This window comes from Hipposideros armiger, unplaced genomic scaffold, assembly GCF_001890085.2.
Source record: "Hipposideros armiger isolate ML-2016 unplaced genomic scaffold, ASM189008v1 scaffold_109, whole genome shotgun sequence".
Classification (NCBI taxonomy): Eukaryota; Metazoa; Chordata; class Mammalia; order Chiroptera; family Hipposideridae; genus Hipposideros; species Hipposideros armiger.
The window spans coordinates 1141064-1155954 of record NW_017731459.1 but is presented as its reverse complement, the minus strand read 5'-3'; the positions used below and the strand labels follow the sequence as shown (position 1 = coordinate 1155954).

At 46.5% G+C, this 14891-nt stretch overlaps 1 protein-coding gene across 1 annotated transcript in view; it reads right to left on the bottom strand.

Annotated features, from left to right (window-relative positions):
• Window positions 1-13897, bottom strand: part of DCLK3 (doublecortin like kinase 3) — a 28133-nt gene extending 14236 nt beyond the window's left edge. The window contains 1 exon segment of the mRNA XM_019647153.1: window positions 12058-13897. Within this exon segment, the coding sequence (XP_019502698.1) occupies window positions 12058-13488 (1431 nt within the window). The 5' untranslated portion in view covers window positions 13489-13897.
• Between the last annotated feature and the right edge of the window lie 994 nt (window positions 13898-14891).

Here is a 14891-nt window from a genome sequence, read left to right as displayed (position 1 = left end):
CCATCACCCCCTTTTCCAGCCACACTTAAATACCCTGCTTTGAGTCCACGTGGTCTATACTATTTACATAAGCACCCAGATAATATCTGGATGGTCTCAAAGCTTCAAGGGGAATCTTTATTTTCCTGAACAATTCGCCTCCATGCTCTCTTTCGATCATAATTTAAATGTGATCATGCAGTTATCATCTCTGAACAGAAGATGGCAGCAGAGTATAGACCAAAGAGCAAGAGGCGCCCCTAAGAAACAATTGTTTGACGTGGGTAAGACTTATTTATCTTTCTCCCAGCTTGACCCATCATCGTTCCTCTAGCCTGTTCCTGCATGATTCCATGTTCAACTGGCTATGAGGACTGAACTGATGTTAGAAACCAATTCACATTGAAATGCCGATGCCTAAAATCAATTTACATTTCAACAGTAAAAGATACAAAAGAATGACCCAAAAAATCAGTGGGGACAAAGTCTTCCCTGGGACCTGTCATATGACAGGCCTGTGACACGTCTTTGGTGCCTATACATCATGCCAGATTTTTCTACTTAACCTCTCATATCCCTTCAACAAATATTAATTAGATGCCTACCATGGGAAAGGCACTATTCTACTAGGTACTGTGAATAGTGAACGAAACAGAGAAACTCCTTGCTTTTATGAAGCCTTCTATTAATAAGTAATATTCCAATGAGTATGTTATGTCAGGCAGTGATAAATATTATTTAAAAAGTAAAAGTGGGATAAAAGCTGTGTTGTCTATTACAGTATCCACTAATCACATGTGGCTATTTATTTTTAAATAAAATGGAAAGTTCAGTTTCTCAGAGAGCCAAGGTACCTTTCAAGTGCTCGCGTAGCTCGTGGCTCCTGTATTGAGCAGTGCAGATATAGGACATCACCATCATCACAGGATGTCCTATTGGACAGGGTTGGGATAGACAGTGGCGGGGGAGGGGGGTGGTTAAACAGGGTAGCTAAGGAAGAACTCACTGAGAAAGTAACATTTGAAAATAATCAGGGATGAGCCATATTAAAATCTGAGGGGCAAGCTTTTCAGGAGGAGGAAATAGCAAGTGCAAAGGTCCAGGGGCATGCTTGGCCTGATGTAGGAAGAGTAAGTAGGGGCGGGGGTGGAGTGCGTGAGTGGCTAGAGGGGAGCATTGAGAGGAAGACAGGCCACACCATGCAGACCTTCTAGGCCATGGAAATGAACTTGGCCTTTATTCTGAGTGTAATGGGAAGCCAGTGACAGCTGTGAACCAAGCAGTTACAGGTTCTGATTTACATTTGGAGAAGACCATTCAGGCTTCTGTGAAGAACATGGCTTTAGAGGACGAGGAAGGACCCATGAGGAGGTGAATGCCACAGTCTCAGCAAGAGGTGATGGTGTCTTGGTCTTGGGCAGCGCAGTGGAGGTGGGCAGTGTCATCCTAAGGGTAAAGATGACACTAGAGAATGGACTGAATGTGAGAATGAAGAAAGGGAGGGCTCAAGGGTGACACTGAGGTTCCTGAGCCCCGCAGCTGGGTCAGTGGTGGCCCCATCTTCCTGATGGACAAGGGTAGTTTCATGCAGTATGGGGATGGGAGCCTGGCTGGAGTCCAGGATACAACGGAATGTGGAAAACTGCAAAAGGTGCATATAGACACCTTTTTCAAGGTGTGTGCATATGTGCAAGGGATCACAGAAGTGGGGTAGTGGGTGAAGGGTGTATGTGGAAAAAACAAGGGCTTGTTTTTATGTTAAGTTGGGAGACATTACAGTATGTTCATGTGATGATGGAGCCATTCTTGGGTTAAGTTGCAGGTTCAGGTGAAACCAATTGTCCGCATCTTGGGTTTGAGATGCTCACCACATCACACAAGGAGGTGGTGATGTGAAGTGGGCTGCCAAATAGGAGCCTACTGGATGTAACCAAGAAACAGCGACAGTTCAACATCCATTCCTTCGTCGGCTGGGCGGGCCACATCTTAACCAGACACTGGGTTAAAAAGACACTGCATCCTAGTGACTACAACACAGGCTCTGAACTCAGACATGCTCAGCTGGCAGACCTCCGGCAACTCCTCAGTGTAGTGTAAACTCCATTTCCCCGTGTGTACATGAAAATAACGAGGCCTTCCCCATAGGGCTGATGTGAGAATTCTAGGAGAATGTAAAGCATATAGATTGGTGATCATCGTGTCAAAATTACATGACAACAAAGTTAATGGGTGCTCTAATGAGGCGTGGGCTCTAATGCGGTGGGAGCACAGGGGACACCATCAGTGTTACAATGCAACGAAGTATAGGCAGTGCTTCTCCACCGGGGACAATCCTCCACCAACAGCACCACCCGGGGATATCTGACCATGTCTGCCGATATTTGGGGTTATCACAATTGGGAGTTGCTACAGCACTTAGTGGGTAGAAGCCAGGATAGTGCTAAGCATCCTATAGCGCACCAGATGGCCCCACAGCAAAGACTCATCCAGCCCAAATGCCCATGGTGAGAATCCTAGTGCAGGACAGTAGAAATAAGGACACGATCATCAGGTTCAGACTACAATAGTTACCTGCTGGTAAAAGATAATGGACGTACCTAGAAAGATACTTCCAAACAAATAGTTGGCCCTAAAGAGTGATTGCCATGTTTTTCTCCTTCTTTGTATGGAAACACAAAGAGTAGCTCCGCCCCACTAGCTCTTCAGTCTCCCTGATCATGGAACCCACACAGCTCCCCCACTCTCAAAGGACCAAAGCCCACACGCAGCGCTGAACTTTCTCAGGAAATATATCACCTAACCCAAAGTCAAGTAACTGAATTGTTGACATGTATTTTACAAAAGGATTCAGAACTGGTTTGAAATTACCTGGATTTTTGTTGTATCTCTGCTTACACCTAATGAGTCATTTAGCCTCAAATTTGACTCTTTTCTGAGCCTACTTCATCACCTACAAACTGAGGGAGTGGTCTCTAGACTTTCCACACAGATCTAATTTTCTGTATGCTACAATCTACCAGGATTTGAAACAATGCAGCATCAAACAGGGATAGTAAAAAATAAAATAAAATAAATCAAGACCGGCCACTGGGTGCCAATGTAGAGCATGGGTGCACCCTGAATTCAAATCCCACTTCTTCTTACCTGCTGTGTGACTCTGAGCAAGTTACTCAACCTCCCTGTGCCTTGGTTTCCTCCCCTGTAGAGTGGGATAAGCATACCTATTGTCCAGGATGCACACAGCAGGCAGCACAAGTAAAGGAGCGGTGGTGGGCTTCAGCAAGCGCAATGCCCTACTGTCATGAGTACAACAATTCAGTCCCTTTAAATTACTTAAGTAAAAATAAATGAATTTTTTAGTCTCTTTGACTCTGTCTTCCAGCACCTTGAGTCACTGACATTTGTTAAAACAAACCTTTTACCAAAGGTAATATAAGAAACATTCCCAGGGCCGGCCGAGTGGCTCAGTTGGTTAAGAGCTCGCTCAAGAGTTTGAGCTCTGAGCAACAGCGGTTCGAGTCCAGCCCGAGCTGAGCAGCTGCTAAGCTGCCAATAGGTAGCAGGATGGCTCAGCTAAAAAAAAAAAAAAAAAAATTCCCATTCTATAGTCACACCTAAGTACCTAAGAGCTAAACCGCTTTCACCTGCCCCCCTGACCACTGATGTGGGTAAGACTTGATTTGCATGTAACAGACAAACTGACAGATAAAATTTGAGCTTGGAAAAGATAAACTAGGGGAGGAGAGTGGCTGGAACCTCAAGGTCATTCTTGGCACAGCCCGTTGAATAAGCTTCCCTGCTACGTACAAGATCCTGTGAGGTCTGACAGTGTTGTTATCAGGGAGGGGGCTCACCTTGTCCCCACCCCAGTCCCCATCCCCCAGCCACTGGGAAGCCAAGCTCCAAGGGCATGGTTATCACAGAGGCGGCCACAGTTGGACAAAGGGGGCCAGACGAAGGTCAGGACAGGAGGGCTGGGCGGGCGGAGGGTCCTGCCAACCAGAATAACAGGTTCACTTCTCCCGGCCAGGGCAGGGCAAACAGCACGAGAGGAAGGGAAAGCATTTGAGAGACGCCTTGTCCCATAGGATGAGAAGGCCCAACAGGTCTTTCTATGAAGTTGGGGGACCCCTACAGATCCAACAGAATCGCCCATGAGGTTTGCAGTGACTTTGGAAACAAAAGCTGGCAAGTACGTCTTATCCACAGTTTCCTGAGAGCTGTCATCTCCCAGGTTTATGCTCTACCAGCAGTCCCCCAAAACTCCTGAAAGAGGACTCCAAGCATCCCTGTGACCTCACAATGAAGATGGGGAGAGAGCTGAGGGAGGAGGTGGCAGGCTACCCTAGAAATGGCCCAATGCCTGAGCAGAAGTCCCGCTGGGCCCTGAGCCAGCCCCACACTAAGGCTGAGGGGACCCAGACAGGGCCCCATGTGAGGAAAGTCCATCTCCCTCATACTCCAGGAGGCCCATTGTCTTCAGTGGAATAGCTGGCAGGCAGTTTCTACTTCTATTCCCTGTCATTACCTAAGCGGGGAGGTACCCAAAGGCCTGGCCCCTGGGCAGGGTCCCCAAGAGCAAACAGAACTGAACACCTCCAAAGTGTCCTATCCTAGGAAAACGTGTCTTTTGAAAGTTTCCTGTGCTCCACCCACTGTACCTGGTTGAGGGGCCAAGGTGAGCCGAAAATATAGGCCAAAGCTTGGGAAAAGGCATTAGCCAAAGAACCTCACTAACGACAGGGCCACCTGAAACTTAAACAAGCAAACATACAAAGCACCTGACTGGACGGCACACAGAGATACACAGGCCACCAGGTCCCAACCATCACGCCCAGACGGCCCTCAGCCATCATCTCCCCATCCATCTACCAGCCCTCCGAGACACAGAAGTCTGCGTGGCCTCAGACGCACGTAGTGTTTGTACCCGTATGGCAGTCACCGCGGTGCCTTCCCATGGCTTCCTTCCTTGCCAACAGAAGCCAGGTTCTCCCCAGCCTTTGGGCAACATGCATCAGAAAAGGCAGGCCCAGCCCAGTTGGCAGCCGTGACTGCGCTAAGTCAACCACCACGGCCATTCCTCTTTTCCAGGGGAGGCCACGTGGCCCACTCTGGCCAATGAGATAGAACAGGAGGTGTGCTGAGGAGCTTCTGAGCAAGATTTTCCTTCAATTCAAAAAGCGAGACCATCACCAAGAGTCGACAGCTGCTTTTCCCTGCCGTTTATGTGAGTGTGGCAATGTGATGCTCGAGGTATGAGAGACATTTTGGAGCCAGGAGGGAAATTGCAAAAACTGCCCTGACATGTTTGACCTGCTTTATTAACCATCCCTGGAATTGCCTGTCTCCAGAGATAACGAGATGTCTTATTGTTTGAGCCCTTGCTCCTCAAAGTGTGCTCTGCAGACCATCGGCCTCACCTGGGAGCTTATGAGCAAAGCAGCATCTCAGGCCCCTCCGCAGACCTACAGAATCAGTATCTGCATTTTATCAAGATCCCAGGTGATTCCTGTGCACGGGAAAGTTTTGAGAGGTGCTGACTTATACCACCGTTAGTCAGGGAGTCCTACCTGGAAGGTAGCTCAGCTGTAACAAACAAGGAGAGCCCACAGGGGTGTTCTCCCCTCTCCTCATCCTCTCCTCAGCCCTCACAATTCATCCTGCTCCCTTGGATGCAGACACAGACAGTATCTTTATGGACATACATCCTTACCTTATGGTCCTGCTTCCAACTCCCTCCTGGGAAAGATCACAAGCCTACACTGAACATCAAGGCCATAATTATATGGCCATACAAATAATGTGTCAAAATTCCCAAGGTCAAGGTCCTACTCAGTAAAGCCAAAGTTATTTCAAACAGAATTATTATTCTTGTGGTCACCATTAAATACTCATGGGCCTTCAGTGGTACCCTGAGATCTAAGAGAGTCAAAACATCAGCGGGGGTTCCTCGAGGGGAAACTGACCATCTTAAGCAGGCACTGTGGGCCAGATGTGTGGGGGTAGAGTTCCCCTTAGAGCCTTAGACAAACAATCCTTTAGCCTGATTCTATATATTCTATTCATCTGACTGAAAGAAATTTTAAGGGTTTTGTCTAAATATGGAAAAGCAGAGTATCCTTGCCCAAAATGGTACATTAGAAATTAAAGGATGGAGAGGGATTAATATTATATCCACGTCCATGTAGAATGCCAGTTCTACTGAGTCCTCTGTCAGTAGGCTCAGTCAGAACTTTGTAACCAACTTGACAAGGCTGAATGCATGAGAGAGGGAAAGGATTAAGGAGCAATGCTGAGTATTCCTCTCTCTATATTTCTATCTCTATCTCTCCTCTGTCTCTGTCTCTATCTCTAACTCTATCTCTATTTCAGTCTCTCCTTCCTTCCTTTCTTCTTTCAAGTCTTCTTCTCCTTGCCCTTACATAACCCCTAACATATAGGATGTCTGGAAGAAGTTAGGACAGAGCCAGGGGATTTCATGTTATTGTAGACCTTAAGACCTTGGAAACTTGAAAAGATTCACTGAGTTGCTTCCTCAGATTAAGGACATTCTGAAAATAAAGAGGTTTAAGAAATTTAATCTTAGACCCTCAAATGGCTCACAAGAAATCACTCTATTAGATAGGTGACAACACACATGAATACAGTTATTAAGAGGACAATAGGAAACTGTTGTTATTTAGTAAATGATCCGAACTTCAGGACTCCTTGGGGAAATCAAGTCACAATTTTAGAAAATATTCCACAAGGTGGATAACTATGAATCATGCTTTAAAATCTTTGTTGTTGATAATTCACTGCAAACAATAAATTATCAGACATACACCCTTTTAGGTGACTATTTCAAAAGGAACTGACAGAAGAAAGCAATCCTTAGTTATCAAGATGACCCAGAATCTAGAATTTTGAAGACTTTAGAAAATTTACCATAACTTCTGTCTATGTGGACAATACGTGGGTTCACTGACTTTTTGGATAGTTTCTATTTTCCTGGAAACTGCTAAAATGGATACTGAGAGCCATTCTCACTGATATAAACCTACAATCATAACTGTGATGTTTCCTGACAGAATTCACCCTGAGATTCTCGCGATGAGTTCTATCCCTTATAAACCTGTCTTCTCGCTGACTTTTTCAATATTAGCCAATGGTCCGAAGACCTGTATCACTGTACTGTTCCTTAGAGATTTCACGTTATTGCTGAAATCCACGTTTCCTCATTTTATTAAGTATATCTTAATAAGATATGCTTTAGAGTTGCTACCAATCTTTTCATTAATGAAATTGGTGTACAAATGCACTCATGAACAGTTGGACCATTAATGAGAGGACATGGACACCTCCATCTTAGAAGCTAAGGGAAAAGAAGATTGAAATTGGAGCTGGTAGAACAAAAGCCATGCTGATCAGAGATAACTATTGCAGACCCACTGACTAACAGAGCAATAATCATTGAGTCCCTCTTGTATATCAAAGTAGAAGTGGAAAAAGAACTTAGGGGATTAAAATGAACAAGATGCTTGAACAAGTTTATTTTAGAGAAAGAATGGGCAAGGAGTATGTTTGGCCATTTTTTATCTTCTAGATTTTCCGTGCCTCCCTTGGGATGGGACATCAGGCACTGCCCTGTTCTCATCACATTCAGCAGTTAAAAATCTAGAAGAGTCTGTTCCTCCTTAGAACCAATAAAAGGCCAGAAAGAGGGCACAACCTTTGTCCCTGACCAAGCTGTGACTTGTCCCCACCACCATTTCTCCTGGGTGCCAAGGGTCTCTGCTCCAAGCACTCCTGGGCTACAGTGCTTGCCCACACACCTCATTCCTTTCAGCCCAGTTTCCAGAGCAGCAACATGTCCTTTCTCTTCCCTTCCTCTGGGACAGATTTTCTCAGATGACCTTGCTCCTGTCTGACACCTGTTCAGTTTCTCCCTGCCCCCCCACTCAGCTCTCTGGGCTGTGTGTAATATCTTGGCCGTTGGTCATAACAGCCTGTCCACTTCCCATCTGGCCTGTCCACTTCCCATCCTGTGTGGGCTAGTCTAATCATCATCACCTCTCCCGCTCCTGTTTCCTTCCTTCCCTTCTCCCAGGGCCCAGTCAATACCACACAGCACATCCAACCCCCGCCAAGGGAGCACACACTGGCAGAAGAAGCAATTAACACCGATATTTCTGCAAGCTGGACATTCTCATAATTAAAACTCCTTTTGCAAGATCTCAGGAGTCTAGATAAGCCGAAGGGAAGAGGAAAACTAGCTAGCATCTTATCAGGAAATGTGATCTATAGAAACAGATACATTCAGTAACATAGGCCTAAGATTTTAGGCTAGCGCCCAATTATCAGCTACCAGTATTTCTATTGATTAAAACAATATAATAAGCTTGCTATATCATTAAAAGCTCTTAGCATATTCAGAAAGTCTCTAAAAGCAGCAACAATTACATCAGCCATGTAATCAAAAGTTAGTTCTAACCTAATCGCTTCCCTGTGCTTAGCAAAGACAGGTCTGAATATACACAGCAGCCATTCATTCAAGGAAGAAATAGTTACTTGGATCATACAAAGTTCAACACAAGTGCAGGACACTAAATTAGAGAACATTAATTGAGGGGACAGTAGTCACCATGGTGATATTTACTAATACTAAACCTTAGAAGACCTACCAAGTTTTCAACATCATTATCATATCAGTAAGTTTAGCGACAACACCTTTCTAAACCCAGATAAGGATCCCATTATCAAGTCCAACAGAATCCAGAGCTGTCTAAAAAAAACAAAAAGCGCTGACATTAGCATTTAGACTTTTAATATAACAATCTGTTGAGCTTTACTCACCCAGAAAAAGGACAATTGGTTTATCAATGGAACAGTCCTGTTCATTTTGATAAACACAAGCTGACAAAATTACCCACAGGGGAGAAAAGATATGAACCCATTCCACAAAAGATGGCTGAAATATGTAGCTTTTCACAGTTTCTGAAGGAGCCACACCACCACCAAAACAGTTTTTTATTTTAAAAAAAAAGTGGGCTTTCTTCAAATTCAGAAAAAAGGGTCTAAATATCAGTTACATTTAACACCAATAAACAACTCATTGTATTTAGCCTGAAAAAGTATAGCTACTCTGAAGTTTTACCTCTCAGAACATACACACACACACACACACACACACACACACACACACACACCCCATGCAAACACACTTCACTTCCCTTAAGGGCACTAAAAACACATATTTACTGATATTTAAAGCTATGAAGAGTTGCCAAATGATTTCTCTAAGGCAGTTAGCATGTCCAAACTAAATGTACACCTTGCAATTTTCTACTTCCAGAAGCGAACTTCATACAATCTAAACCGGTGCTGACTTTCTCCATTTTAAATATTGCTGACAAGTAAGTCCCTTAACACAAATGAGAATCTCTATTGCCCAAGAGGTGGCCGGCTCGACAGATTGGTTCCTTGTTGAGAAAATGCAAGCTCAGATGACTGTCCCCAAAAGAAAACGATTCTCTAGGGTAAACAATCTCCTTCTACATCCTGGAGAATCTGTATAACTGCGATAATGCATTAGGAGGCACACGCCCAAAATGTTCAGCTCATGAGACCAGCTCAGGCGGCTAGTCAGAGCCTCTCCTGCTGGGACAATTCAGGAAAAACATCAGAGGGTCATTAGAGAACACCGCTCCATTGCCATTGCAAAGTGGCCATCACAAACAGGGTACTGCACATCACACAAGGAGATTACTTATGTGCAGACCCAGAGGACAGAAACAAAAAATGAGCAAAAAAAGGATGAGGACACTCAGCTAATGCAAAAATGAAATTTTCCAAAGGGCGAGTTATTTGATGGTAATTCAGACCACTTCGGCCACAAGTCCAAGTTCTGCAATTCTACGACTTTGGGCAGAAAACAAGGTTGCTTGCCTTGGTGGTCAACACAGACCTCATTTCACAAGATAATTAGCCTGACTCACTCGGTGTTTCATTCTCCTTGTGGGAGCAGTTTACAGACAGATGAATGCACTGGGATGATGTTTCTAGGCTGGGTATACAGCCATGGAAATTAAAGGAAAGACGCTAAATCCATGCCCCGCCTCCCCCCAAAAAATTGTGTCTCATGGAGCTGACTCTATCCACTATTGCTTTACATGCAGCAATCTGGCTTTGGGTGCTTACTCCAGATACCCACTTCATATCAGCGCCGCTCTAATGTAATAACAATGACGGTAGATGCCACCGATGGGATGCTTACTACTTCCCAGGCAGCATGCTCTGTCTGTGTTCATTTACTCACCCAACTAATATTTAACGACTACCCACCATGTGACAGAACTGTTTCAGGGTACAATCTGAATACAACAGTTTCCGTTGTCACACAACTTTCTTTCCAGTCAGAGGAGAAAGAAAACAGAAGACTAAACATAGAATTATGAGCTGGTAATCAGGGCTACGAAGAAGAAAGTGGGCTAAAGGTGCCAGGGGGTGACAGTGTCAGACCCCCAGGAACACACCTGTAGCTCAGGACCACCTTGGGTTTACTGACTCATTGCAACACCATCAGGATTCAGGCATCTAATCGAAGAGGGTGTTCACTGGACTTACTGTTAAGATTTAGGCTGTTAGGTGATTTGGGGGAGGATTCCAAAAGGCAGGATTTTGCTCTGAATTAAACACTGTCAGGAAGAGAAGGTAATTCCATGACTGGGCAGCCTAGCCGTTCTTCCCCAGAAGGTAGGAGAGATGAAGTGAGGCAGCCAATCAGAGCAGCCAGAAGGGAGATATGTGGCCGTATGTGTGGTTTGGACAAGCCTATTCTTATCTGCATTTGGACATGATTATAAAGGGGTCTTGCTTTTATCTCGATTCATCATGGTCACGGAGTGGCCTTCTCTGATGTTGGTGCTCTGGGAAATTGTTTCTGTTCAACAGGAGGACATTACAGCTGAGCTGTGTGCGTCAGGCCAGCTCCCAGCTGTCAGGGCCTGCTTTCCTCTTTCTTACGCTCCATCCTCACTCAACCTTCCAAGATAGGTACTATTACTATTTCTCTTTTAAAAACGAGAAAACTGAGGCCCAGAGGGGTGAAGGGCTTCTCCTAGAGCAAGCAACTACGAAAGCCAGAATTCAGTCAGGTTATCTGACTCCAGAGCCAGCCTCTTATCCATGGCACACTCAGGTCCCTACAGTGTGGAGCCTTTTGAATTCTCATGGCAAGAAGTTATCTTCAAAAGGGTCAGGGCTGGTTTCAGAGGGAGGGGGGACACCAATCCTGCAGGGGAAGCTGCTATCAGAAGACACCCCAATACCTAGGCCAGAGTTTGTGCAAATGCCCAACAAATAAGTCCACCTGGTCATTGTCAAGGCAAAAGTATTCTTCTCCCAGGGATGAGGAAACATATGTCATTTCATTTAAATTGGAAGGTTTCTTTTTCAATAATTTCATCAAAACCAATTTATATATATATATATATATATATATATATAAAATTATCTCAGCAACTTAAGAACGATAACCGAAGTTTTAAATGCTAGAACAAGTATGTTAAAACTGCATAAAGGTGGGCCAGCCGAGTGGCCTGTTGGTTAGGAGTTGGCTTCGACACCAGCTCAGAACAGCAGGGCCCGGGTTCGGACCCCACATGCGGGCCAGTGACGTGGCACCCTCTACAGCTAAGATGGTGAACAACAGCTCAACCTGGAGCTGGGCTGCAGTGAGTCGCCGGCCATGGCGTAGGCTGCAGTGGGGCTGGCCGGCAGCGGGTGTGCGCTTTCGTGAGTCACCATGAGCAGCCGTCCAATGGCCGGCGAGCGACTGACTCACCTGGGTCGGGAAGAGTGCAATGATAATACCAACATGGGCCAGTGAAGCGACGTCCTCCACAGCTAGACTGAAGAACAAAAGGACAGCAACTTGTCTGTTCCCTCCCCCAATTCCCCGATAAAATCTTTAAAAAAAAAAACTGCATAAAGGTAACGTTCTAGCATGTAAGGGCAATAGAGTATGAGGCAATGAATACTTCCAGTATCCCATATTTTATAAACACCCTCTCCCATAGCAGCCAAGCCAGGGCTTACCAGTAGGTTCTCTGGCTTCAGATCCCGGTGGACAATGCTCTTGTCGTGCATGTGGACAAGTGCCTTACACAAGTCCATGAACATGAGGGCAGCGACATGTTCTGGGAACTTCACACTTTCTATGATGGCATCAAAAAGGTCCCCGCCCTGCACGTACTCCATGATCAGGTAGATTTCCATTTCTGTCTCATACACTTCATGCAATTTGACTATGTTGGGATGTGAGAGGCTCTGGATAATGAAGATCTCACTGTCAACCATGTCCTCCTTCCCCTTGAGTTTGGACTTGTCAATGATCTTCATGGCGTAGGCCTGCTTGGTCTCTCGGTGCTGGCACTCCTTCACGATGGCGAAGTTCCCATCCCCAATGACCCGGCCGGTCTCATAGTGCTTCTCCACGTTGGCCGAGATGATGCCTGCCGGCCGCCGCTTCCGGCCACCAGGCCTCTCTGGTTTGCTTTCTTCCGGCCTCGTCTTGGGCTCCTTTTCTACCCTTGTGGGTTGGTCATCTCTGGGAAGTATCTTTCCCCCTCCTGACGCACATGGCTTTTTCTCCTTCTCTGCCTCCTGCTCTTCCCCTCGGGTCCTGGGGAGCTTCTCGGAGTGGGCCTGGTGCTCCCTGAGGAACCAGCCGCCATGCTTGTTCCTGGTGTCTTTCTTCCCATCCCTCAGCCCCTCCTCTCTGACAGGCTGAGCTTCCATGAGATCCTTCTTAGTCTTGGCTGCTCCTTGCAGATTACCTTCCTGACCTCCAGGGTCTCTGTTCTCTTTCTTGTCCGTGTTCTTGCCAGGTCTCCTCAGCTCCTGAGTGGGGTTCCTGGGGCTGCTCCTGTCGCCCTCCCGCCCTTCCTCCCCACCCTGAGGGTTGGCCTCGGGGGACCTCCTGCAGCTCCTGGTCCTCACCAGCTTGTCCACGTCATGCCGTTGGCGCTTGCCCATGTCCAGCTCGCTGGTCCCCAGGGACAGCCTCTCCCTCTGCAGGCTCTGCTGCAGCTCTCTCTCCCTCTTGCACTTCTCGCACCTGATAATTTCACCTGAGGTCTTCTCGATCTCTACCCCCAGGTGCTTCTCTCCACTCGCAGGCCTCTCTAAAGTGGCTTCCCTGGGGGGCTTGTTAGCCGGTTCAGGTTCCCATCTCCCCCTCTCCCACTTCTTCTGGGCCCTTGCCCTGTCCTCCAGCACCGGCTCCACGGGGATCTTCCCCTGGTGTCTGATGGCTGCCTTGGACTCCACAGCCTCACTGCAGCTCTTGGCGGTCTCGGTCTCCCCACCAAGGTGACCCCCTTTCAGAGGCTTGCTATAAAGCCTGCTTCTCAGCCTTGGAGAAAGGACCCAGCTGTGCTGGGTCAATGTCAGGGCCCGGGTTTTATTGGGGTACAGTTCTTCTATGGCCACCTGAATGTTCTTCAACGTCAATGGTTCTTTGCCCATGGCTATGAACGCGTCCCCTTCCCTGAAGAAGTCAGAGACACTCCTTATTTCCCTGCCCTTGAGGTTAAACAGTTTCCTCACACGATCATTTTTCCACCTTGGAAAGCCCAAGGCCTCTGAGACATCCGCCAAGAGCTGTTCGAAGGTCTGCACCGACCGCCTATTAAGGAGCAGGGTGATCTTCCGCAGCGGGTGCCCGCCCGGCTTCACCACCGTCACCACCCTGGGCTTCAGCGGGCTGTTCTCAGCATGGGCGGAGTGAAGGCCATTCTGCGGGCTGAACACAGGTACCACGGAGGTGGGTGGCTTCTCCAGATTCCCTCGGCCAGCAGGCAGCCATGTGCCCTGCAGCTTCCGCTCTGTGATTCTCGAGCTTAAATATTTTAGAGAATGGTCACATAGGCCTCGATGTCCTGTGGGAGGAAAATGACAACACAGTATTAGTCAAGATGGGTTCAAAGAGCCCTTTGACCTCCACCAAAACTTTACTAAAGATTACTGATTCTATTACAGTGTATAAGGGTGATCTTTGAGGATCTGCTTGAAATAATAGAGATGTGACACTTTAGTCTAATCCCCAGTCCCCTCTGTGAGAGACGAGGCGTGTAGAGCAGAGTCAGCACTGGGTCGGAGGTAGCTCTTCTTCTAGTCCTCCCGGGGACCTCCAGGTTGGGCCATGCCCGGGGAGCCCATTCTGGGCAAGGCCTGACTCAAAGAACTCAACTCCTGCTACCCTAAAGAGAGCTGACCTTCAAGGGTCTACGACTGAGATAAAAGGTCCAAGGTTTGCTACCCAGGAAGTACCGACAGGACGTCAGGACATTCTGAAACATTAAAGAACCCATGTGTTACCCACCACAGGTTTTTTCAGCTTGACTTGCAGCTCACTCAAGGTGAGGCAATATGTGAAGATCACAGAGTTTGAGACAGATCTGGACTTGACTCCTGGCATGGCCACTGATGATTTGTGTGAACTTGGGCAAATTACACACATTTCAGTTTTTTTCATCTGTGAAGTAGGAAGGCTAACACCTTCCTCCGAGGGTTTTTGTGAAGAGTAAATAAGAAAATGATTAAAATTCACTGAAAGGAGTGTTTTACACACAGTCAGGGCATAGTAATTGCCAGTTACTAATAATGTCCTCATGATCTTACTATCTCTTTATATGATCATTTCATTCTGGTAGTAATGTAATCTGTTGATAAGGTAGAATTCTGCACACAGCTTCACGTGGCTTCACCAGAACTCATGGGCCAACATGACATGGTGGGTATTTCTCAAAACTCCGATTGAGATTCTTCTGCACTAGGGGTTATTAAAAACTGAAGTTGAAGATTTCAGTCTAGGTATAGAAACATTCTTCTCCAAAAGGTTTTTCTTCTCGTTATTAAAAAAGATGAAA